Source organism: Electrophorus electricus, chromosome 4, assembly GCF_041902795.1.
Source record: "Electrophorus electricus isolate QZ-2024a chromosome 4, ASM4190279v1, whole genome shotgun sequence".
Taxonomy (NCBI): domain Eukaryota; kingdom Metazoa; phylum Chordata; class Actinopteri; order Gymnotiformes; family Gymnotidae; genus Electrophorus; species Electrophorus electricus.
The window spans coordinates 26,501,330-26,524,198 of NC_137500.1; the positions used below are offsets into that span (position 1 = coordinate 26,501,330).

General features: G+C 45.8%; 1 protein-coding gene across 2 annotated transcripts in view; it reads left to right on the forward strand.

The window, feature by feature from the left end:
• The window catches only part of gfra4b (GDNF family receptor alpha 4b), a 34,955-nt gene extending 12,584 nt beyond the window's left edge, over positions 1–22,371 (forward strand). Inside the window, exons 2-8 of one of the 2 annotated variants that reach the window (XM_035535195.2) lie at positions 10,371–10,646; positions 10,782–10,862; positions 14,038–14,383; positions 15,306–15,415; positions 17,032–17,166; positions 19,216–19,379; positions 20,173–22,370. In XM_035535195.2, the coding sequence (XP_035391088.1) occupies positions 10,371–10,646; positions 10,782–10,862; positions 14,038–14,383; positions 15,306–15,415; positions 17,032–17,166; positions 19,216–19,379; positions 20,173–20,310 (1,250 nt within the window). In that variant the 3' untranslated portion in view covers positions 20,311–22,370. Of the gene's footprint in view, positions 1–10,370; positions 10,647–10,781; positions 10,863–14,037; positions 14,384–15,305; positions 15,416–17,031; positions 17,167–19,215; positions 19,380–20,172 lie in introns of both variants that reach the window. The other variant, XM_035535196.2, reaches the window with a different exon arrangement.
• Positions 22,372–22,869: the final 498 nt, after the last annotated feature.

Here is a 22,869-nt window from a genome sequence, read left to right on the forward strand (position 1 = left end):
GTGTGAAGCTGGCGCAAGCGCACGCATCAACACCTGCTCGTAAGGGTGAGCTGTGCGGTGAGTGTGTGCGGGTAGGGGCATGCTGACTCCATGCAGGGCGACACTGAGACCTTTCATGAGAGCTACACAACTAGCCAGAATCACTGTTCATATTTTAAAAACATGCAAGCTAACACACACACACATACACACGAACGAAGGTTTCATCAGTAAGTTCAGGGCAGCTCGTAGAAGGACAGGGAAGAAGTAGAAGCACTCCCAGCGCACGTCATTTATCTGTCCTTTTTTTTCAATGACAAACACTCCACACTTTTTTTTTGACACTACTGTGCAATTAGTCAAGCGTTTGTGTGAATGTTTTCAGATGTCTCTCCACAAGCTTCAAAAAACCACAGCCAAAGTGTTTTAATCCATTTCTCTCTCAATAAAACCTTCCCGTGCATGATTATAGCTTCAGTAATAATGTGAACTGGCGTTTTAAATATTGTGTCCTCAGACTGAGAGGAGGCCGTTGAGTACATATTCAAAGTTGGCACATATAGAACGCTGGCAGTCAAGGCTGCCTGGTTTTCCAAAATGAACAGTCTGCCCTGTGTATGTGGAATGAGCTGAAGTTGTAAGCATTGGCAATGTCCTCCTCGTCGAGTGCGTGTGTAAGGCAAGATTGATTATGTCAAAGTGCAGCCTCAGTCCAGCCTCAGTCCAGACATTTGGTCCATCTCCTTCCTTCACTTACACTGATGGAGAAAAAATCATATGTATGTTGTTCTAGGCAATGAAGCTTCATTACTGGCTGTATTTGTATTTGTACATAATGACAGTCTGGGAGAATAAATGATCCTTTAAATTCTTGTAATAAAGTTTTTTTCTCTGAATGGCTCATTAGACAGAATAATATGATCTCACCACCTGTGTCAAGGTTCATAGGTGGCTGCTGCCGCACTCCCCTGTACAGTGAGTGGGTGTACGACCTCTGACCTCTGACCTCAGGTAGCCATGCTGCGAGTCCTGTACGGAGACAAGCAGCAAAGAGCTTTCTTTCTGGTTTCCTTAGCACTAATGGCAACACGTGTGCAGGCAGGCAGGAAGACCTGGTCCCCCCTCTGGGAGCTGGACAGCTGGACGGGAGCCAGAAGGATGGTCTCAGTGTGCTGGAGGATTGGCCACATCTGCCCTGGGGTGACGCAGACCCCCGACTGAGTGCTCTCCTGCACTGTGATAGGGTGCAGCGGATACGGCCTTCCTGTCTAGTGAGAGCACGCATAACTCATGGCTAAGGCCAAGGCTAACACCCGAAACCCCCCACTCTTTCTCTTCTACTTGGCCTCTCTGCCTCTCGCCGAGCCCCTAGCTGTGTGTGTGTGTGTGTTCGTGTGTGTGTGTGTGTGTGTGCGTGTGTGTGTGTGTGTGTGTGTGTGTGCGTGTGTGCGTGCATCGAGCTTATACACATTCCTGATGTGTGGAAGATCATAATTCCTGATTTAATAACTAGATGGAAATCTTTTTTTTTTTATAACAACCGCCGCCTTCCGATGCTAATTCCTAAGGAAAAAGAAGTAACCAGAGTCAGATCATGTTGTTATTATTATTTTTTACATTTATATAGTGCCTTTCTCAGAATCAAGGGCGCTACATGTGTTTTTGTTACGGAAAACAGACCGTGATCCTCCCATGTAATTCATTTGCAATGTTTCAGACAGTTATAAAAAAACCCACCAAAGTTTGCCAGAGTCCCACATCCCAGAGCTGTCTTCACTTCTGTAAGTGCGTGACGGGACCCTCGTCTGGCAGAGTGAGAACACAGTGGTGCAGAATATCCTCGGCCCCAGCAAAGCCTCCACAGCACTTTTTTTTGCAGCCCAATCTGTGGCTGCGTCTCCAGTGCCTGACCATCCTCCGCTTGACCAACACGCAGAAGCGAGACACTTGGGGACACCACGCTGTCCCCGGGGACGGAAAGTGCTCTCTACAACATCCCTGCCCGTTGGCTTTTTTAGGAGTCTTAGTCATTTTCATTCTCTTCCGTTCCTCTGACTTAGCGGCGGGTTGAAGTGCCTGTAATTTGTTCCAATCTGCCCCCCCCCCCTCCCCACCAGCTGACGAATCCCTCAGTAGATCAGCAAGGGAGATGAAAGGGTTGAGGGGGGGGGGAATAAATGCAGTGGAGTATTTGCTACAAGGAGAACAACCTGGGATGGATTAGTCAGCATAGGCAAACGTGCACATGCCCTTCCAGCACACCGCTCCGACGAGATGGAGAACAGCTGCAGTGCTCTCTGGTCCAGGTGCGCAGTCACTCGCCTCCAGTTACCCAGCTGGTAGTGAACAGATTTTAAAAGCCTGCCATTTTGCAATGTGAGTATTTTAAGATATGGAGACGATGAACCATATGGAAGTGGTCGAAAGGGTTAATTTCATAAGATCAATGACTCCTTGAGGCTGAGCAGGGCAAAGAGAGAGGGAGGGTGAGAGAAAGTGTGTGTATGTGTGTGTGTGTGTGTGGGTGTGGGTGTGTGAGGGAGAAACAGACCGGGGTGTTTCTCTCTCATCAGAGAAAGTGTCTTCATTTTTTTTTGATAGAACACTTAGCATGGCAGGCCCCGCCCCCACAGCCAGCCGTTACCCATGGTGACAGACGACTTGCCGTGATGGCGGTGCCATCATGCTGTCATGCTCTTCTGGCCTCACACCAGCCGCAGCACGGTGAACTCAGGGCTGACAGTGCTCAAGGCTGAGTACACAGCCAACGCAACAAAACTTAGAGGCCTGCGAAAAGATGGAAATTGCAAAGTGCAGCTTGAACGGTGGAATGTCATGAATGACGCATGATAATTACAGGGGAGGTCCTGTCCAATCGGGATGGAAGTCTGGGACTAATTGACAGCCCCCTCGACATGTCCTACGTATGGTGTGACGCTTGTGACTGGGGCTCTGAGTAAGTGATGGTACCCAATTAGTTGACAGCTCACGCCATGTTCACACGGGCCCTAATGGCTTCTCGTGCTTTAAATGTTTGTGTTATGCTGCAAAGATCCTGACTGCCCAGTCCTCTCCAGTACTGCCAGTCCTCATTAAACACTGTCTGATGCTAATGATGTGTCCCTTTGTTTGGTACTGGCTGGAAAGAAATTTTTTTTTTGATGAGTCATGCTCTCCCTCCCCTCATGCACACACACTCACACACACACACACGCGCACACACACACACTGAAGGGCAATGTGATAAGTTAATTAATTACCACTATTATGAAGAAACAGACCATCTTGATGCTTTAGTGTCAATCACCGTATGTCTCAGATAACTCACTATTGTAAAGTGACATTGAGGGTGAGTGTGAGGGGCCATCAGGTTGAACATAGGATATGCTACCACCATTTTATCATACACTCTTCATAATTAAGGCCTGTTTTACAAATGATAGAGAAACTCAAATTAAAGCTCCTTTCTCCTTCAAAGTGGCTCTTTCTTTCAGATGTGGCAGGGCACAGTGTCCAAACTTTTCTTTTTATGGATGCTTTTGTCCATCTAAGGTACCGAAGTCTGTTTTGGTCAGGACATGAAAATGGTGGTCAGAGTGGCTTCCTGGTAGGCAATTACAAGAGCTTCATCCGCGTGGGCTGGCTAGTACTTCACCCTTAGACCCTAATCGACTCCACTTCCCAACCCATATCAGGATCCTGTTTGTTTGTGTATGTTTCTGCTTCAGTTCAGCCATGATGCACCCTGGCTCTGCACACAGCAGACATTTTACTAAAAGGACCCCTACGTTCTCTTCCAACATTAACAGTTGCTTGTGCAGCTTGTGGAACAAACCTCACTCTGCACATCACCCCCCCCCCCCCCCCAATAGCACGTGTATTGAGCGACTGGAATAAATGGTCGCCGTCAGATTGGGACCTCCTACCTATTATCTTGGTTAAATGGCTCCAGAGTTGATTTTCAGCTTCTGAGATGACAAATTGCATGCGGTTAATTGTGAAATCGTGTTGTGTGTGTGTGGGTGGGTGGGTGTGTTGGAGCGTGTGCACATGCATGTGTGTATGTGTGTGCCTTTGCCTCTCCCATTTCAATAAATAAGGATATGTGCTGTGTGTCGAGGTGGAACTCTCTCAGAACCGTGCACCTCCACCTGCTGTTCCTGCTCCAGTGGTTCTGAGCAAGGGCTTTGGCAGACTGCCGCGGGCTGGCCCGCACCACCGCTGTCGGATCTCAGCACCCGCGCTTGTCCAGGAGCTCTTTCTGATAACCTACAAGTGACTCTAAATGCACCCCTCCGCTGGAACGTCCACTCATAAATCATTCCTCCGGGTTGCATTAATTTTTTTTTCCATCCGTATTCTGTGCATGGATGATATTTTAAGATGGTGTAGCATCCATTCTGAGTTATAGTATCAGATGCAATCTAACTTCTCTGCGATTTTTTCTGCTGCTTTCTTTCACCTGCCCAACGTAACCAGGCAACACAGTAAGCTAATATGTGCGGGTGTTTATGGATGCGCTCCGGATCTTCACTTCTGCATCGCCACGATTTATCCTAATGAGGATGGCCTCAGAGGAAGACACAGGCATTCCGGGTGCCCGTCGCGCAAAAACCCGGGGGTTTCCGTGCCGTTCCCGCAGGTCCGGCGCTTGTTATGTGGAGGCACATACCCACACGCCTCCGAGGGAGATTATGGGGCCCGTCCGGCTCCAGTGACGGCCACCGATAAATCACAGTAAACAGCAATCTGCCAGGAGTAAACAGTAATCCGCGAGGCGGAATGCAGGGATTGGATGGAACCGCAGCACTGCGCGGGGGAACGCCCGGGTCCATTAACCCGTGCTTTGGAGGCTTTACGATTGCGAGGTTACGATAATGTCTGCAGTGTGCACGGGTTGGTGCTTTTTGACACCAGAATTCACAGCCGGTGTGGGGTATTCGTGTCCGGTTGCCTCTGATGCCTCAGAATAGGCTGAACGCTCAGGAAACACAAAACATGCCTCGACTGTCCACTTCACTGGTCATGAAATTGCCCCAGTGTAAAGACGTCCCCTAAACAAAAGCACCTGGCCTCATAAACGAGAGAAAATCGCGCACGATTCTGCATTCAGCCAACTTACTCAACATTCGGCAAGCACTCTTGTCATAAGCATCTTTTTTTTTTTTTTTTAGATTAATTTATTTCGTTTTGGCATGCTTTCTGCATTTTAACAGGTCATTAATTCACAGTGCTTTCTTTGAGCTGCAGATGAACACGGTTATGGCTTAACTGATTTTCTTTTGTAAGAACCAAGGTCTGCAGAATCGCAGCTGCGAGCAGTAGCCCGATTACTCCGATGATAAGTCCGAGCGCAAACCGAGTGGGCGGAAAAAAGAGGGTTTTCAAGTGAAACTTTTTCCGTGTGGTGAGAAGGAGATAAAATATCTCCTACCTTTTATCCCTAAATCTGCAGTGCAGAGGAACAGACGGACATATTTCCCCAGAAACTAACTTTGGGAAATTGCTTCTCCATCAAAACACTGTACAAGCAAACCTGCCTATGCTGTAGGCTAAATCAGTGGTATTAGAAAATGGTGAGGTCTCACGTGCTGTTTGGGTAAACTGAGATTACAGCCTTCTGGAAACAAAGTAAAATGTTTTTGCTGTGTCAATTTCTAAGAGAAATTTGAGTAGCTTTGGGCCAGAGTGACTAATTTAGTCTGGCTGTGTTTGGTGGCGCCTTTTAAACTTTTTAGTTTCTCATAGCTCTCCAACTTTTGATCGGGTTAAATGTTAATGTTTTAGCCTATTCTAGTGCGGTGATAGAGCAGACAAAGTCGGACACCGATGGTGAACACCCCGAGGTCATTCCAGGTGTCAGGCTGTTTGTGAGAGAAGAGAAGAGGCAGGTGTCACGTGGAAGACGTTGGCACTCAGACACACTTAAAAGAGCACTCCCTTGTCACATGTTGTAGGAGCAGCGAGGGACTCGTTTAGTAATGAGAGCGGGAGCGAGAACGTGTCGCTCAGACGTCCCACTGCCTTTGAGCTTTAACCCGTGTCTGGGTCTGTGAAAGCTGATATGTGTTTGTGATTCTTCTAGTTCCTCATAACTGGTAACAGAGTTTCTAAAGTCATTAATTCTTTTATTAATATTACAATTTGTTTGATTTCTCAGTTAAAGGCAATCTAGTCTACAGAGAGAAATATTTGAATGCTTTATTAATTAAGTCTACTGCAATGGGTTTATTATTTAAAAAAAAAAACACATTTGTACAATTCAACAAATTTAATTATATTCATATCCCAACCCTCATGCATATCTCTCCATATTCCATGACTACAGAGACCCAAGTTCCTTGCTTCAAACTACCTGGCCACTTTTACAACAAAGTCATGTTTCATTTTGCTACATTCTTAAAGTAACCTCGGTAAAGTAGACATGTTGTTGAGCTTTGCCTGTATGCTGCTACACCGCTAGGAGACTGCTCCGGCCCGGACTCCGGAGAGAAGTGTATCCGTCCTTTGCAAAGCCGTAAAGCAGGTGGTTGTACATCAGACCCTGGCTAAACAGGAAAAAAACACAGACGAGAGAAGCCACAATCTGAACACAATAAGTCTGCCGCTGAACGTAAAATGAGGCAGCTGTCTTTCCCTCTCGGAGAGCTTTGTTCGGAGGGCTAAAGGCATCTCATCGGTATCGTCCTACCAGAGTTCATTAGCTTTCATTTCTGGCTGCATCTTTCCTAAAGTGGACCATTAAGTCAGCGCATCTGGGTAACTGATCGGCTAATCTGTCTTTGATTTATGTGCTAGGATAAGTGAGGACTTAGCACGGGCTCCGGAGGAATTGATTACTGACATGGCTAATTGGCTAAACCCACTGGTACTCTGAGACAGGCTTATTGGAAATGTCAGATCAAGCGCTTCGTTTGCATTCATGACGTACGCCGTCTAATTGAGCTTCCGCCAGTGCAGCGTAACCCACACGGATTGTGGCAGAGATGGGCTGTGGTCTCCGGCTGCATCCATGCTCTCCGGAATGACCGTCCGCCCAAATGAGAGATTTGTTTGATCACAAGAACTGCAAAATTTATGTCCACTCATGTAAGATGTTTCACAGGAAAAGTTGTTGACAGCCCCCCCAAGCAAATAGCAGATAGACCCACTAGAACAGACATGTGCAGATTTGTAGTTGATAATCCTTGGGATTAAAGTACCCTTGTAGACTATAAAATTCATGCAATCACAGGTTGGTAGTTCGTGGATCAATATGGTTCTAGCAGAGCAATCACCTTCCATGATAAGCTGTAGAAGCTTGTAGTGTGTGTGTGTGTGTGTGTGTGTGTGTGTGCATATATCCATGACTGTTTAAAAACAATAAAGCCTAAAATAAATAAAGCCTAAAAGACTTTTCTGTTTTCTACAGAGACTTGGCTCCAGTGAATTTTGCTGCTACAGCATATGCAAATGCAAATAGCTCTCGCGTGGAGGACTTGAGCTTGGCACTGCGATGCTGGCATACGGGAAAGCAGACTGCAGCATTGGCCGTTGTTGACTGTCTCATGCAGCGATGGGACAATCTCTGGTGGCACAACACATCTCAGATGATCAAAGGACGCACAGTGCCACCGAGCAGTGGGCCACTGCATACTGCCGAATGTCAGGCTCTCCGCTTGAGTGCACTTGAACATGTTGCCTCTCATTATGATGAATTCTGAAGATATGATTTCATCTGTTAGATTTGACAGTCTCGCGGTTTGCCACTGGCCCATCAGTGCAGTGGGAAAGATGCAAACATCTTCCTTCTTCTTCTGTTTTCTTTTTTAATGAACTCCTTTAAGTCTGTTCATTTTAACAAAGCGTCTCTCAAAGGAGGCTTGGTTAGGTAGCTTTGACTGGAGCAGGAACTCCAGTTGATAAATTAACTCCGTTCATCTGTACTGTGCTGACATGTTTAACGCAGAGACGCAGGACTGCACGGAGGAGTAGCTTTTCTCCCCTAACAAGGAAAGTATCACGTAAATCGCTGAGCTGATTCACAGTCATTAATGCTTTAATTATCATCCACCAACATTAAAGAAGCCAGATCCCCCCTGTGAAGTGCCTGACAAGCAAACTCTTCTCCCGTTTCGAAACTTATCTCCCACTTCCAAACTTTTCTCCCATTTCCAAACTTTTCTCTCATTTCCAAGCTCTTCTCCTTCTTTTTCATGACAACAATTTTCACCAAATTTGATGAGGCTCTTATAAACAAAGACTGCATTAAATCTTTACCCAACATATGCAAATACAGTTCTAATGCCCCAACACCTTCAACATCTTGTTAAAGAGATGATATAGGGAACTGGTATAATCTATCTAATCGAACTAATGCATTATCCGGATGTGCATGGTTTCATCTCAGTTTTGCTAAGCCAGCTTTGTATCAAACACATTTATCTCTCTCCGATCCTCTTCAGCTGCAGATGCCGAACGGTGCGAGAACAAGATATAAAAAAAAGTAATTTTGTCTCCTGTCATCTCCACTTACACTCGTGTGTGTTTTCCTGGTGGCTAACTCACTCTGCCGCTGTGGAAACGCATGCATACAGCTCCCCTGTCAGAAGTTCGGAGAGTTTGCTCAAATATGCGTGGTTATGTCATTCTGCAGATGTGTCTGAAATTATTGAGCTATCAGCTTGAGCAAAGCCAGTGGATAAAACAGCATGTCAGAGTCTCACGAGGAGGTTTCTGAAAAACCAAGGTTTTCTTTTTTAATTTTTCTTTTCTTTCTTTTTTAATAATTATGTAGGAACAATATATATATATATATATATATATATATATATATATATATATATATATATTTTTTTTTTTTTTAGATTAAAGGTCCAAAACTGCATCACATGTCATTCTGCAGTCCATTTAACTATGGTTCAATGTATCTACAAAAAAAAAAAACAATTAAAAATGAAATTAAATAGTTTTCTTGACTATGGACTTACAAAAATTTATATTTTTACTGTTTCAACAGTGTAGGTGCTGACTATTATTTGAAATGTTGACCAAAATATTGAATTTTAGATTTCTATTTTCACTCTGCATATATTTTGATTTATGACCCCAAAGTTCATGGTCTGTCATGACCCAGAGGTTCACGCAGTATGGTCCATGGTATATGTTATGATCCAGCAGTTCAGGTGGTACTGTCCAAGGTATATTTTAGGATCCATATATATATATATATATATATTCATATATATTCTTATTTTCATTTTTAGTGTTAAGAATGGCATATGGTTTAAATATGTTTTACACGAAACAAAGGCACTGTTGTTCAGAAAAGAGATGAAATAAGGAAAATGTTGTTTCAAAAGTAATGTTTTATTTGAAAATGGGTATGAATTGAATGTAACATGCACTGATTGTTCTGTAGATGTGTTTCAAAACATGAGAAATATGAACAAAACCAGTGGGTGAAGTGCCATATCGCATTCTCCCAGCAAGGCGTCTCAAAACTGGAGGTTTTCTTTCTTTTATCTTTTTAAATTTTGTAATGAAGGTGCTGTAACAATACTTTCTAGATCCTCCGTTCAAAACTTCTCCACATGCATCGATTTCTTCAGTACGATGAGGAAATGTTATGAATCTTGCTCTGAGGGTTTATTTAAGGAGCTATTGTTTCGCAAGTTGCCATGGATGCCATTGACAGGCTCTCAGTGACATGGACTTAAGTCACCAGTACTGTCAGCTCAGTGCCTTCTGAAATCTCTGAGGGTCACACAATGTTTGCTTGACAACAAAAGGATTTATTAAATTAACTTCAGTGGTTAAGGTCCTGGACTAGTAATCAGAAGGTTGCCAGTTCAAGTCCCACCACTGCCAGGTTGTCACTGTTGGGCCCCTGAGCAAGACCCTTAACACTCAATTACTCAAGTTGTGCTCAGTCACAATTGTAAGTTGCTTTGGATAAAATGTCAGATAAATGTAAAATTGAAACCTCTAAAGAAGAACCTTATAGTGTCTTACCCTTTTGTCTCTTAATGTGAAGAGACTATTACATTTGAAACATTTTTTTCATTAGGAAAAAAAGCAACATGGCCAACTGATGCAAATCCAGAAATGTTATCAATAATTCTAATGCGTCCTGAATGAAGGAACCATTCATCTCTCTGGTGCAGTAATTATTGGCTCCTGTTAGGTTCTAATCAACATCAGGGCATTTGGGCAACAGATTCTTTGAACAGTCATGAGCGCAAAGACCTACAGCATGAAAGACCGTGGTGGTCTTAAAGGCTTAATCTTGACCTTTCATTCTTTCACTCAAGACCCCGGAAACGACTCCACAGAGCTTACCTAAAGATGGTGTGTGTGTGTGTGTGTGTGTGTGTGTGTGTGTGTGTGTGTGTGTGTGTGTGTGTGAGCAGCCCTGCAGGTGCTGCTTTGTGCAGGCAGAGACTGCCTGCTTGCGGGGGACACATGCTCCAGTGATGACAGCTGTAGCCCTCGTCTGCGGACCCTGCGTCAGTGCGTGGCTGGTGACGGCAGCGTCAAGCTGGGCCCCGGCGCCCGCAGCCAGTGTGCCAGCGCTGTGTCCGCCTTGCTGTCCAGCCCGCTGCACGGCTGCCAGTGCCGACGTGGCATGAAGAGGGAGAAGAACTGCCTCAGTATATACTGGAGCCTCCACCAGTCCGGCATGCACGGTGAGAGCTCGCTCATAGTACGCGCCCACGGCAAAATTCCCAACGCATTTGTTAACCCACGATCCAATGTAAATGCAAAACCTGCTTAACCTTTACTGAGGGGTTGTGGTGTCTGAACCTGTCCTGTCTCCCTAGGCCTCAACCTGGTGGAAAGCTACCCATATGAAGCCATGGCCAGAGGTTACGACTACGTCCGACTAGCTTCTATCACTGCAGGTGAACCCATGAGCTATTTTGGAATAACATGCACCTTTGACCTGCCGTGTACCTTGGGTAAAGAAATCATTTATGAACGTACAGTAGACTGGAGAGATGTTCATGTGATGGTTGCAAAGACAAATTTATCACCCGCTTAAACAAAAACCCATTCATTTATTTCTTTATCGTCCTTGGTTTATTTGAACAGATTCACATGGGTATTACCAGGCTCTTTATGTATGAAGGTTTATATTGCCTGATTTCTGTTCATTATTGATATTGTTTCAGAGTTATTGGTCATGAAAAGAAAATGATTATTGACCTTGTTCTGTTGGGGACACTATGAGTGCTAGTTTTACATATTAGAGGTCATGACATAAGAATACTGAGAGGAGGATATTTGAGAAACAACTGTGTCGTATGTACAAGTAAATCCTTCTTGTGTAGCCGATAACAGCCTCGGCCCCCCTGGTGCAGGACACGTGTATGGCATTACTATCATCTGCTAGGTCTGCAGCTGATTCACAGAAGAAACACCAGCTGAGCAGTGTAGCATTATCACAGTGAATGTATGCAATAAAGAGCACCTGTGCTCAGTCCAGACTGTGCCTTAAACTCCAGCCAGCGACCTCGTCTCCGCTCATGTGCTGTCGGGGCTGAGAAAACCATTGGCCAGACACATCTTCCAAACCTTCAAGAAATGTCAGTTCAGTTTTTGTCACTAACATAATATACAATGTTCAGTATAACAGCAAAAAAAAAAAATGTTTTAAATTCTACTTAAGATGCATTTGACATTCAAAGCTCTAACTTGTGTGCTCTTTGCTCTGGTAGCTGCGCGGTGTTCAAATCTCACAAATCTGCCATATCTACAGAGTAGGTAAATCCTGCCTGAATTTAGTATCACCCATCATTAATGTCACAGACGCTGCTATACAAGTTGACCATGCCTTAATTAAATTGTCCAGCTGCTGTGAGCACAAGTCTAATCCATTGGGGAGTTTGGGCGGGTGACACAGCTTGCTGAGTGTTTTTGCAACAGTAGTTAACAGACCAATTGTTCTGTAATAAAAGTGAAAGGATTTATAGACACACTGATACTGTCTTGTAAGTGTCTTGTCAGAGACAGTGTTAGCTAGTTAGACAGCTGTAGTGTTAGCTCAGTGGTTAAGGTATTTAACTTGAAATCACAGGGTTGCCAGTTCAGGCACCACCACCACTACTAAGTAGCCACCGTTGAGCCCCTGAGCAAGACTTTTAACCCTCAACGTTACTCAGTCATTATTGTAAGTCGCTTTGGATAAAAGTGTTGGCTAAATGCTGTAGAGTATCTGCAAAGCATCAAGTTGTTTTCCTGAACCAAATCACAGTCTTTAGAGTCTGGGTTACTTTCAAGAATACACATGCAAATCAATTCCATCCCTAAAGACAATTTCTGAACAGGGGCAGGACTCAAAGAAGCTGTTTTTGAATAGAGGCCATTTTATGAGTCTCTGAATAACGTGAGCTCTGCACTCATGCGGATTCATTTACTCATTTTTATGGTAATGAGAATACAGCAGTAGATGGTGGGAAAAATGTAAATGTGGAAACATCATAATATCTCACCCTAAATGCGGCAAACACCCTACAGTTATTTTAGTGAAGTGTTTACATGTACCCTAAACGCGCCAACCACCCTACAGTCATTTTAGTGGTGTTTACATGTATCTAAAACACACCAACCACCCTACTGTAATTTTAGTGGTGTTTACATGTACCTCAAATGCACCAACCACCCTACAGTCATTTTAGTGAAGTGTTTACATGTACCATAAACACCAACCACCCTACAGTCATTTTAGTGAAGTGTTTACATGTATCCTAAATGCACCAACCCCCCTACTGTCGTTTTAGTGGTGTTTACATGTACCCTAAATGCACCAACCGACCTACAGATATTTTAGTGGTGTTTACATGTTCCTTAAACACCAACCACCCTACAGTCATTTCCTCCAGCTGTTCAAACCACACATATAAAAAGCCCTGTCACGCTGCTATCAGTTTGACACTTGTAACAAGGCCACAGTTATTTCAGTGTTTTGTTGTGCTGAGAAAGGTCCATCACTACAGCAAGTTAGCACTGGTCACTGTGGTCAGTTTCTGACCAGCACTGGTCGGGCAAAGAATCCCTGATGAACTGTGCTTTTCAACAGATATGACAGAGCAGTACATTTAACCCTATAAGACAGACGTAGCGAGTGATCTGGCCAGTGAGTGTAGGTACCAGGTAGGTGTTTCTAATAAACTGGGTGCTAAGCGTATGCTATGTAATGCCATGAAACATGCGGAGCTTGTGTGTCGTGCATTTGAATTGTCTGCCCTATGAGAAGTACGACAGGACTTGGCTTTAGTGCAGCTCTTTCATGCAAGTCAGGCTTGGAGTCCTCCACGCCTGACTGTGTCTGGTCTCTCTGCACGCGTGCAGCGGGTCTACCAGCCCCAAACACCACAGCTCTCCTGCCCTCATCCTGCCCCCGTCCTGCCCCCGTCCTGCAGACACTACAGGAATATAAAAGCGCCTATATATCTCTGAGCACAGTTAGCCACGCACGTGTCTGGATGTCTGGGTATCTCCTAACATTTCACTTAAGAGAAAAATTTAACGCCGGCCACCACCAAGCAGGAAGATAAGGCCAGTCATCACAAATGTGTATTAGTTTTCTGTTTTTTATTTCCTTTCATCGTGTTATCTCTTTAAACGATCCCTCGCTTTCATTCGGCCGCTGTGTGAGAGGTTTTCTTGGACTCGGGCTTCGCTTGAGGGCTCGTGTTTTTCCACAGCTCCACAAGCACCAACAAAGCCGCTTCCTCAAATAATGCAGATAGGGGTTCAGCTGCGTTTTTGGCCCAAAACATCTGTTTGCCGACCACGGGGAGACGTGTATGAAAGAGCGTGTAATGAAAGAGGGAAGAGGATGAGGGGGTGATTGATGCCGAGATTATTTTCATTTCCCCTTGCTTTTACCTGCACTTTATGTTTTTGTTTGTTTGTTTATTTGTTTCTTTGTTTTGTTTTTGGTTATTTTTGTGACGATATGTCGACAGAAAAAAAAAAAAAATTCGGTGCCAAGTTTTCTGGTACTTTAACCTGCGTCCTCCCATCGCCAACAAACTCACTCCTTTCCCCTGTCTCTCTGCACGGTCCTGACAGACTCAGAGAGCGGCGTGTCGGCAGTGAACCGCTGCCTGGACGCGGCCAAGGCGTGCAACGTGGATGACACTTGCCAGCGCTTGCGCACGGAGTACGTGTCGGCGTGCATCAAGCCATCGGGCCGCGGTGGACCGTGCAACCGTTCGCGCTGCAACAAGGCCCTGCGGCGCTTCTTCGACCGCGTGCCGGCGGAGCACACACACGAGCTGCTCTTCTGCCCCTGCGCCGATGTGGCCTGCTCGGAGCGCCGCCGCCAGACCATCGTGCCCAGCTGCTCATATGAGGCACCGGAGAAGCCCAGCTGCCTCACGCAGATGAGGCTGTGCAGGGCCGACTACGTGTGCAGGTGAGTGCCAGCGACCCCGGCCCTTGGCCCCGCTCGCGTGCCCCACGGCTGGGCTGTTGCACCTCGGGCGAACTCTCGCACGGACCGTTGAATGTAGCAGCACTCGTTTCCAGGAGACAGGCGCGACCGCTTCTTCCCCGGCAAAGGCGCAAGAGCGTTTTGCTAAAAGTAACTTTAAGGGTTTATTCTTCAACTTTCTTTACGTTTCTTTCGTTTCTTAATGTTCCCCTTTCTCCTCTGCTTGCTTTTAATAAACTGAAAGTGCAGGGGAGAAACAAGCAAACAAACCTTTGAGCTTCTAGGCAGCTTCTGAAGTTCAGACGTATGATTGGTTTTGTGCAGTTCGTGAAGTCAAACAAATCTTATTTATTGCTTAAAGAGAAAACAGGGTCAGATGTACGGCTGGTGGAGAGCTTTAGCTAGGACCATCCGCACCTGCTCCTCTTCAAGTCATGCTAATGGTTGTGGTGCCCAAGATTCAGCGTGGCACTGTCACACTGCACAAGTCTGAGCTCCACCGCCATAAATAACGCAAAGGAAACCTCCTGGCATAATTGGAGCTAGACAGACACAGAGGGGGACTACAGAAACAGGCCTTTTTTTTTCTGAGATTTCCTAGAAAAAAAATGGTTAAAAAAAACAGATAGAATGGACAGGTGATTTCTGTTCTGTTCTCATGTTTTATTAACGGCCTTTGGTCTGACAAGGGCTGAGAGAGAGAAAAAAAATGACCGCAGCTATTAGTGAGTTTATAAATGTAAGTGTGGAAAAGTCGCAGTGTCTGTGATACATCAGCATTGGGCCTGTCGGTGGTTAATTAGGCCCCAGTGAGAACACTGACTGCCCTGTTTGCTAGTGTTCCTCATCAGGCCCCCTGGGCCTCCGCTGGTCAGCAGGACTGTGTGCTCTGCTCGTCCCGCAGGTCCCGCTTGGCCCAGTTTCATCACGACTGCCAGCCCGAGGGGCAGTCCGGCAGCGGATGCAAGCAGGGGAATTACGCCGCGTGTCTCCTCGCCTACACCGGCCTAATAGGTAGGTACGGAGAGAGAGAGAGAGAGAGAGAGAGAGAGAGAGAGAGAGAGAGAGAGAGAGCTGAGCCGAGAGCTGAGGTCAAGGGGAAAGCCAAGGAGAGAGAGGATAGGCGGGGGCGGCGGATGGAGAGAGAAAGAGGGCGGAGGGATGTGGAGGAAGGAACAGGATAAGAGGGGAGATGGGGCCCAGGGAGGCTGGAGTGGAGGGCGTGCCTCGGAGAACTCAGGACAGTCAGCAGGTACAGCAAGAGAGAGCAAGACGTGTGTGTAGAGAGAAACGAAGAAGACGAAGCAAGCGCGGGGGGGGGGGGGGGGGGGCACTTTTTGAAATTGGAAATAAGACCTCTCAGATTCACTGTGTGAAGTGTGAGAGTTGTTATTGTTCTGTGAAATGCCTTTGATGGCGATTGGCTTGAAATGCACCCTATATCATAACCCCTCTGAACACAGGGCTATTCTTCCCTGGCCACTAAAACAGAAATGCAGGCAGACTGAATGCATTTCAAAGGTGTTGCCACCAGCACCCTACAGCTCCAACTCACACAATACAGGGGCTTTATTAGACTGCAGCGCTAGCAATGAGACGCTTTCAAACGTTCAAGGCATGCAACACGGGTGAGCTGTTCTCACTGTGCCGCGAGGACAGAAGTTGTTGTGTCATGCTTAGTGTGTGAGACTGTGTTTGATGGCTCAGACACTGCAGACCTTACGTGGCTGTATGGTCTCTATACATACAGAGCTTCCTCATACACATGGAGCGCACACACAGAGCGTCCGACAGCAGCTATATTTTGCTTTACAGAGAGAATATAAAGGATTTTGACAAACAATTTCAAGTTTGGGGGTTTTTTTTGCACATAAATACTTTAATCAAAAAGGGTGTTTGCTGTACTCAGCTTGGAGATTCGTATGTGCTGCAGTGGTAGAAAACAAGTGTAGATATCATGAGCGTAGGTGTAGATCAGAGGTGTACAGCTCAGGTTCAAAAGGTTAACGGGTATAGCGCTGACCTCCAGTAGCTGAGGCGACGAAGGACATCAACTCGTCGTTACGTTTGTGAACAGTGCTGTCTTCTGTCGCAGTGTCTCAGCTCAACAGGAAGGATCACATCCTTGCCCCCTTGTACGTAAGTTGGTGCGTGGGGGCCCAGAATTGGAGTGCGCGCTTTGAAAAATGGCCAGTCTCTGCTGAAGAGTTCTGGTCATCCTGAAGCCAATTTACTGGAGTCTCCAGAGGGGAGTGAGAAGGGGGTCCACAGGGAGCACTGCGCCAAATATTTTCATCTGTTCCCTTTTCAAACACACCTGGTTCTCCGAATCACCTAGGGACGTCTCCCACAGAGCTCTGCATTACGGCAGACGTTAAGCTAACGTTTGCTCTCTGTGTGATGCGGACCCAACGGGCGATGTACAACTTGTGGGCTGTGGTTTTGGTCTTCTTGTCGGAGCACCGTGTACTTATAACATTTTGACTTTTGTATTCATCGAAATTGCATTCGCTAAGCACATGGGTAGCAAGCCACTAGGCGAGACTCCATTGTTAATTAGATGATAGCCAAACAGGTCTGGCATGTTTGCACCGGGCTCTGATTCTGATAAAAATGCTTGGTTTCTGCAGGGAGCTCCATCACCCCGAACTACGTCGATAATGCCACTTCCAACGTGTCGCCATGGTGCACATGCTCGACAACAGGCAGTCAGAGAGAGCAGTGCACAGAGTTCCTCGATTACTTCACTGAAAACGTCTGCCTGAGTGAGTCTTGCGCTCTCCTCTGCACTACTGTTCCCATCAGTTAACCAGTGAAGACTACTTTTGGACATCACCCCTGTCACATCTGTGAAATGAAGGAACCTGTAAATGTTACTATCATCATCTGTGGCCTGTCAAATGATTGGATTTGTAGCATGAGCATTTATGTACTTATCCAATCACATTAACATTTTTTTTTCTCCATTAACCGTTCCCTGGGCAGTTTCTTTTTAGTTAAGCTCAGGTCCTCCGGGAGCTTGAGGGTCCTGTGTAGTATCTTAGCTGTTCCCAGGACTGCACTCTTCTGGTCTGAGATCTCAGATATCATTCCTGGGATCAGCTGTAGCCGTTCTCCCAGTTTGTGGGGTCACGGCCCATAGTGCTCCGATTTTACACACACACACACACACACACACACACACACACACACACACACACACACACACACACACACATATATATATATGTGTGTGTGTGTGTGTGTGTGTGTGTGTCTAGCTGAACCAAAACTGTGCATTTTGTATTAGTGATTCTGCATCTGTAGTTTACATTACCATGATTCTGTACTGATTGATAATCTAGAGACTGTATGAAACACATACAGTACATCTGGCTTGCTACACCCCAGATGTGTCTCAGGTCTAGACACATTATACATTCCTGTTTCTCCTCAGAAGTGCACTGACATAAAAAAGAAAAGAAAGCCCATTACAATAACAGGCAAATTGCCTTTGCAATTATGTCAGAATTTCCTTGGCCTGGTGCAAAACACAACTTGCAATAAAATGTTGAGTATTGGTATCATAATCTCATATTTGTTTAATGAGCTGCATGGTTGGAGGGAATATTCTGTTTTTTTCTCTTTTTTCCCAATTAAGTGCAGCAGTGGCATGTTTGTTTAACAGGTGCTTTTGCACTTGTGAACGTTCTTGCAAGTGCCAGACAAAAGGTAGGCAGCACAGCTGTTTCTCCGAAGAGTTCACTTAGCGATATCGGCGGCATTTCTGAAGCGTGCACCGCCCACACGCTGGCATTTCGTCGTTAGTGTGTAAGGAGCATGTCCTCTGCAGTGTCACGCATTGCGGGTGAGTGTGCTCTGAAGCCGGGCGCGTGGAGTGCACGAGTTCTCCCCCTTTAACCAGCCCATCGTGCTTCACAGCTGGGGCTCCCCAAACCCTCCCCCCCGGAGCGTTCACTCTCTCCCTATCGGCTGGCGAACACGTCGGCCTGGCGCTTCTTAGATTAGGATTTTTATAGAGCAGGAAAAAAATCATCTTGTCAGGATTTTATGGATCAGTCTTATACAGCAGTGAGGAAAGAATCTCACGTTTCCTCTCTGTGGTTCCGGATGTGAAAATATGCAATTATTATTGCATATTAATGAGTTTTGGAGAGAATCTCTCTCTGTCTCTCTCTCTCTCTCTCTCTCTCTCTACTTGGGTCTGTCATTCTCTCCTTCTCTCTTGGCCTCCACCGCTACGTAGTTCAACAGCACGCGAGACCAGGAGCAAGGCGCCTGCTTGCGTTCCAGGGCTCTCTCTCTCTCTCTCTCTCTCTCTCTCTCTCTCTCTCTCTCTCTCTCTCTCTCTCTCTCTCTCTCCCTCTCTCCTCTTCGTCCTGGCCAGGCCTGCCACAACCCTTCTGCATAATCAACAGTGTGTTTACTCTTCATCATCCACTCCCCCGTTCAAACAGAGACGGCTCGCGACTAAGCGTCTCCTGTTCCCTCTCCGGTCCCCTCCGTCGCCGTGGCGCCTCCATGGAGGCGCCGGAGGGCCCCGAGAGCCATTTTTGGCTGAGGGCCTCGTAAAGGAAGTGTGGAGGCAGGTGCAGCTTGGCCACCCGAGAGGAATACTGAGCACTCGTCCCTATTCAGGCCTTCGCCCAGCACCCTCCCCCCGCCCTGCATTTAAATGGCTGGCTGAGAACAGCAGGAGCTGGGCTGAGCGGAACACAGCTCCCCGGCACCACAGGGTCATTCGGTGCACCTTCTCTGGAATGTCGCCACTCCAAGCTCTGACTCCGGACCTGTTTGTCCGTTTGCATGAATAGGGAACGCTCTGGTTACGTTTGGGAATGGAATGGACCTCACGCCCACCCCCAGCCAACTGGAACATCTAAGCCCTGTGACGGACAGGGGGGCAAGGCACACCACTCTGGGGTTCGTCTCCATGGATACGGAGGAGAACGTAGCAAGCCCAGCCATACCTACACAGGTGAGGGTTAAGAGGAACAGAAAGGGAGACTACTGTGTTTGCGGCTGCTGTCGGTACGGCATATCTCTAACGCAAAAAGAGAACCTCCGAAATCCTTTCATTTGGATGGATCACGTATAAATCAGAGTTTTACACCAGAAAAGATCACGTTATGACCCTGCCGAGCTATTAAGATTGTGTTTACTGCTGCAGCCTGCTGCCTTGGGTTAAGGTGTGTGTTTTGAAGCTGCTGGCACCTAATATCCCAGCAGCTGAGAATATTATCTGTGGATGTGGTCATTGTGAGTGTTTGCTTGACTGCTTGTCTGTCTGTCTGTAGAGTTCCCTGTATTCCAGACATCCCATAATAATAGGCACTGAACACTTTAGTGACCAGCTCCATAGATGGCTGTTCGAGCTTAAGTCATTTGAAAGATTTTAGGTTTTTTTTTTCCTCAGTACTTGTAATTAGCTTCTTGACCTTCTCTTGTATGTGAAGGTCTATTAATAATCATCATTGCTGTAGTAACAGCTGTAAGTGTTGTATTTACAAAATTAACTAATAATAAAAAATTTAAAAAAACCCCACAAATAATAGTGCCAATCATAGCTGACCTTCAAAAATAGCTCATTCTAAAAGGGCCATCCTGTGCACAGCCGTGATTGGTCGAAACTGATTCAACATCCTCACCTTTATCCCTTAGCTTGTGCTGTTGTACTACATGTTGAGATAGAAGTACAAAGCTGGATGGATGTTTTAAAATGTGCTTTTAAAGAAACATCTTGGTTTTTTTGACCTTTGCTTGTGTTTTAGGACACAGAGAATGAGAGACTTTGGGGTGATACCACTGTTCCCTTCAGCCCTCACTCTGGTCATGTGACTGCCCAGGTGGGGCTGCCACTGCTGGCCTTCCTCCTGCCTCTCTTCCTCCTCCTCACCTCCCATTACTGACGTGAGCCGACGGACATTCGGGGCGTCTCCTAGAAAGACCCTGGGCCAACGCACCAGTACTTTTTAAATTCGATGACTGAAGGAGATGGACGTTTCCAACACGTCTGACCCATCATGTAATCATTGCGTTTCAGTGGAAGAACGAAGTCCTGTGAGCACCAGCCGGGGGGGCGGAGCTCGCAACGCAACGCCATTCATTCATGGATGTGATGTATGGTTGCATCTGTCTTGGGCGCAACTAGGAGTCATACTTGTACATATGTACATAATGTTACGCAGCACCGGTAGCAGATGTGTTTGTGCGTGAGCAGCTCCAGTGACGTCTTTGAGCGGCTTTGGAAGGATGACATCTGTTGAATTCTGAGATCCAAAATTGCTAGTCAATGCTCTGAAATTGGCTGCTGATAAAAAGTGTGGAAGAAAGAACGGACGTCTCGTGTTTCTGTTTGTTTTTTTGTTTTTTTCCCCGAGCTTCTCACACATCCCATCAAGCATTTAGAGGTAGCCCTGAAGGAGACTGGGATTTAACAGCATTCTGTTCGAGCTGACTGTGGAGAAAGACGTATGCTGGTTCTGATCCATACCAGAAGGGCGAAGCCCAGGCTTGAAGTAAACAGTGAGTCCAGCTGAGCTTCAACCAGTGTTCCAGTGAATACCTGTTTCTAGATCATTCTGAGATGTGCTGTGCATTTTCTAGAAGACCTACTTTCTCTGCCTGACCCACGTCAGACATAAAAAGAGCGTTTGCCTTCGGAAAATGCGAAATTCTCTGTGCTACTCTGGTCGGATCATTCTGAGATTTCCACAACTGCGAAGCACTTTTCCTACGAATATTTTCGTCTAATACAGCATTCTCAATGATTAATCCTGCGTATTTGGAAGTTTTACTTTCTCCAACACACCTGATATCATCTGAGAAGTTAAAGTGAAGTGTGGTAGACAAAATGCTAAACTGTGTAGCGTTCTGGCACAACAGGACTAAAGTTTAAGAGCAGCGATTGTGCATAAAATTAAAGGTGATGAGACCATATACAGTAAATAGCCATTTCTGAATTGCCTCTCCCAACACTGAGGTAAATCATACAGTGTTGAAATCGCTCTTACAGTGTTTATTTAAATAGAAGATTTCCACTGGTAATTTAAATATCTACAAGCAGTATTACAATGTTCTTGTAGCTATGCCACAACATGTATAGCTACAGTGCAACGTGTTTTTCTGCTAAAAACAACTTTGATTTCTGCCTTGTGCATTTTCTCACCAATTGTTTTGTGTGTATGGATGCGCATCGCTCTATGATGTTACCTCGTGTCACCACGGCAACCTTGTTGTAACGGTTACACAGAGTTCAGGGAGGGTGTGTTGGACAGAGGACCCGCCGCTGGTCAGACTACGTCTTGTAGCACCAGCAAAATGCTACCAATTAGGGACCATTCTGAGGTTCACCTCAGTGTCTGCCAATAAAGGATGCTGGTTCATAAAAAAACCTGTTGCTTTTCTTTCATTAGCTGGGAAAAGATAGTAACTGGAAGTGTGGGGAAATTTGTCATGTCCATGAAATACACGTGTCTGTCTAAACCATCATGTCCAGTGCCCAGTCACTGGGCGGGGAGGCCATTCCTGGAGAGGAAAGAGATAGCACAGGTTCTCCACCTGATGCAGAATGTGTTTATTATTTGGTAGCGCAACCAAGCTTATTGGTAGGGAGTAGAAAGCTGGGTCTCAGGAGAGGGAGAGAACGTTTTGATAAGCTTCATGACAAGGCTAAGACATGCTACATCAAAAGGTCATTTGCAGGTGTTCGTTCAAACATGAACACAGAGCTCAGTAGATTTTCCGTTATGACATTTACTTATAAAAAAGAAACTGCACTTCCTTTATTAAGTGGTGACGAGGGTATGATTGATTGTGTTGCTGATTCAGTTGTGTGGAGGGTTTTTTGTTTTGTTTTTTTCCTTTCAGTTTTCTCTTGGCAGATAGCAAAGATCGTCAGCACCCTTTAAAACCTGGACCAAGACTTGCGACTTTCTCCGCTCAGGAGAAAGTGGTAGAAAAAGAAAACAAAAGAGTTCGACCAGCTGCCTGCTAATCATGTGGCTTTTAGTGCTGCCTTACACGTCTGAAAGTAATGTTTGCGTTGCCTACACCCGCTTCACACGTGTAGGTGGTGGAGCTTTTAGTAGCACATTTTTCCACCAGGTTTAACTTTCTCCATCAGGTTAAACAACTTCTGTGTCATTTCTTCCGACTCTGTAGAAAACAAAGGTGTCATGATTGTTTCGGAGGGGATGCGTGAAGAGAGCGCTGCTGGGAAAACCCTCTTACCTTGATACTCTGGATTTCATCGTGTGCTGCGTTTAAACAGCTTTGACCTTGACCTTGACCTCCCGCTGGTTCTGCTCACTGCTATCAAATTGCATTGCTGTACCAATGCTTTTAGCTAAAGGTTTTGATTCATTTTGATCACAGATTTATTAAGTTGTCTTGTTAAAATTTTGTCAGACTGCTAAAAGGAAGGCACCATTCTGTAATGTTCTATTCAATGGACATTAATGTTTTTT